This window comes from Acomys russatus, chromosome 8 (genome assembly GCF_903995435.1).
Source record: "Acomys russatus chromosome 8, mAcoRus1.1, whole genome shotgun sequence".
NCBI classification, from domain to species: Eukaryota; Metazoa; Chordata; class Mammalia; order Rodentia; family Muridae; genus Acomys; species Acomys russatus.
Window position 1 is genome coordinate 4,517,152 of NC_067144.1, and position 2,727 is coordinate 4,519,878.

Genomic DNA, 2,727 nt, shown 5'->3' on the forward strand with positions numbered 1-2,727 from the left:
TCTTGGTACCACTGATGTTAACTTTTACAATGTCTAATTTTTGGCCAATTGGTGTATTTTTTATCATAGTCTTAGAAATGTACTTTTATTTTTGTAAGATTAATTAAGTATATTTCACTGTTCAATAATTTCCATATTTTATAAAATATGAAATATAGTTATTTTCTGATTTTTAAACTTTCATCTTTTATTTTATTGTACTTGGTTGTTTGTTACATGATGACATTTTCAGACAAGCATGTCATGTACATTGAGAATGTTTCCACCCAGAATCCTTGACTTTTCTTCTGAAATAGTTTGCCTATACAATTTTGTAACCACCGTGGTGGGTGGTAGAAGGAAAGGGCAGACTTCATGATTTACAGTTGGGTAAGCATGGCTAGATTTGATTATTAATGGTTCTCTAGCCCTCACAGGAACAGATTAATTGTCTATGGCAAAGAAAGAGTCATGGACTCTAAATCCATTCAATTGATATTAAAAGGCAACATTCTGGAGATAGAGTTGATCATAAGGGAAGAAAGTTTATTCATTATTCTGTATCCCAAGATGATCCTAGGAGAGTTTGGGCCATCACCTGCAGGTTGAGGTGTGACAACCCATTCCTGTAAGCTAGATCCTGAGCTGGGCTTTGAACAGGAGTCTACCCCACCACTGGCAGCAGTTCACAGGACCTCAGATCAAAACATGTCAAAAGGCTAGTTCCTTTAAGAGACACATTTGAAAGCAAATCACAAAAACTTTGGACCAAAAGGTTTCAAAAGTTGGCTCCTTGAAGAAACACATGTCACAGCTGGCCTGGATTAATCCTGGAGGCAAATTCAGGGAGGTGTCCTGGGTATGCCTCCTTCAATTGAGATACCTGGGCTTGAAACCCAAGGATCTCCAAATAGGAGGTGCCCTCTCTCTTCTCTTTTCTTTTGCCCTAGCCTTTTGCCTTTGTTCTCTTTTTATATTTAAGTTTGGTTTAAACTATAATTTAGTGAATTAAAAACTTCACTCTTTGTCTCCTGGCTATTTCTATTTTGACTAAGTGTGCTTGGCTACTTGGATTTATCTTAAGTCCAGGACTCCCTTCCCCAACTGGAAGAGATGCAGACTCCTGGTGCTTTATTTTAGCCAAGCTCTGGCTGCTTTGCACGTTCTCAAGACTGAGATGTTGGAGAGCAAGGAGCTCTGTTTGTCCCAGTATAGGAGGGTAAGAACCTAGTCTCTCCTGACCCTGACCTAGAACTCAGAGACAGGTGGCCACATTTTGTGTGACCTATTTGCAGAACAATCCTCAGCCAGCATCCCTGCATAGGAACCCACAGGAGCATCATTTTTATTCCACTAGCATTTTTTAGAAATTTATATATATGGTGTGGATCAGAAAAACAGAAAATTAGATCAATGGGCAAGAGGAAGTGAGGAAGTGTGAAGGGAAGTATGTTTATTATCAAAGGTTAATATCTATACTTCTGTGGTCCTTTAGGAAGATTAAAATTTCCCTTGACTTTCTGGTTCAAGTTCTTGAAAGTCTTTACACAAACCTTACTTGTCTTCAAGGTATACCTCACAGTCATATATACTCTTTGCCTCAGTAAGGAATGTCTGAAATGATTTCTCATATGTGGATTCTTGGGAGAATAGGTCATAACAATGAGGCAGGTAGAAGAGGGGGAAACAAATTTTCTTTCTCAATCTGTCTTCTCAACTCTAAGTGCATGCTTGGTAGGCATCAAAATATTTCTTATAATTTAGAAATGAGTTGACATTATTTTCCAAAGGAGATCTTGATAAGAGAATATTATTAAAGTAGATGTTAAGAATATAAGAAAATACCTTAATAAATTAACAAAATGCATTCATTGTTTTGCAGAATGGATATATCCTAATGCTTTTGGCAAAATTTAAAAGAATATTCTTTATCTGATGGTCCCTAAAGGTTACCAAATATTCTGCATAGTAGATTCTAAAAAATATATATTTAGCAGTTCACATCTGAATCATGTATGTTTATCCATTTTACCTTAGTCTACATAGTGTTTGGCAAAGGACCAGGAAGTAACTCTCCAAGTTAAATAACAAAGGAATTGCCACTTTTATGAGAAAGAAAGGGTTTGTGTCTTAGTTCCTCATCTGCCTGTGTTATTGTGAGCACTATCAGTGCTATGCCAACACTGACAGTAATAGTCAGCCTCATCTTCATCCTGGACTTTGCTGATGGTCAGGATGGCCTTGTTCCCTGAGTTGGATCCAGAGAAGTTGTCTGAGATGCCAGAGGCCTGATTACTATCTCTGTATATGACCAGCACAGGGGCCTGGCCTGGCTTCTGCTGGTACCAGTGAACATACTTATCTGAGAGTTTATCTCCAGAGCAGGTGATTGTTGCCTTTTGACCAAGGGCCACTGATACTGAGGGAGGTTGAGTCAGTATATAGGAGGCCGTGGAACCTGTAAAATAAAAGAGACACATGTAGATGATATTGATCAATGCCTTTTATATGTCAAGCTAAACAGTTTATAAAAACTGATCTCTGAGTTCATGTCTGGCCAGTAGTCCTGTGCACGCTGAAACTTTCAACTGAACCTGGGTAGGTCACCTGTGCAGAGAGAGAGAATGGTGAGCAGGAGGAAGGGCCAGGCCATGGTGGAGATGCCACAGAGTTCAGTTCTCAGAAATCCAGCATACTTGTTTTCCTCAGGCCTTTTATTCTCTTTTAGGCCTTTTGAAGGTAGTGGGT

General features: G+C 38.8%; 1 gene segment (V, D, J or C); it reads right to left on the minus strand.

The window, feature by feature from the left end:
* Positions 1-2,092: 2,092 nt before the first annotated feature.
* Positions 2,093-2,727, minus strand: LOC127193368 (immunoglobulin lambda variable 3-9-like). The segment is given in 2 exon segments: positions 2,093-2,437; positions 2,587-2,727. Coding segments are annotated over 2 exon segments (366 nt in total).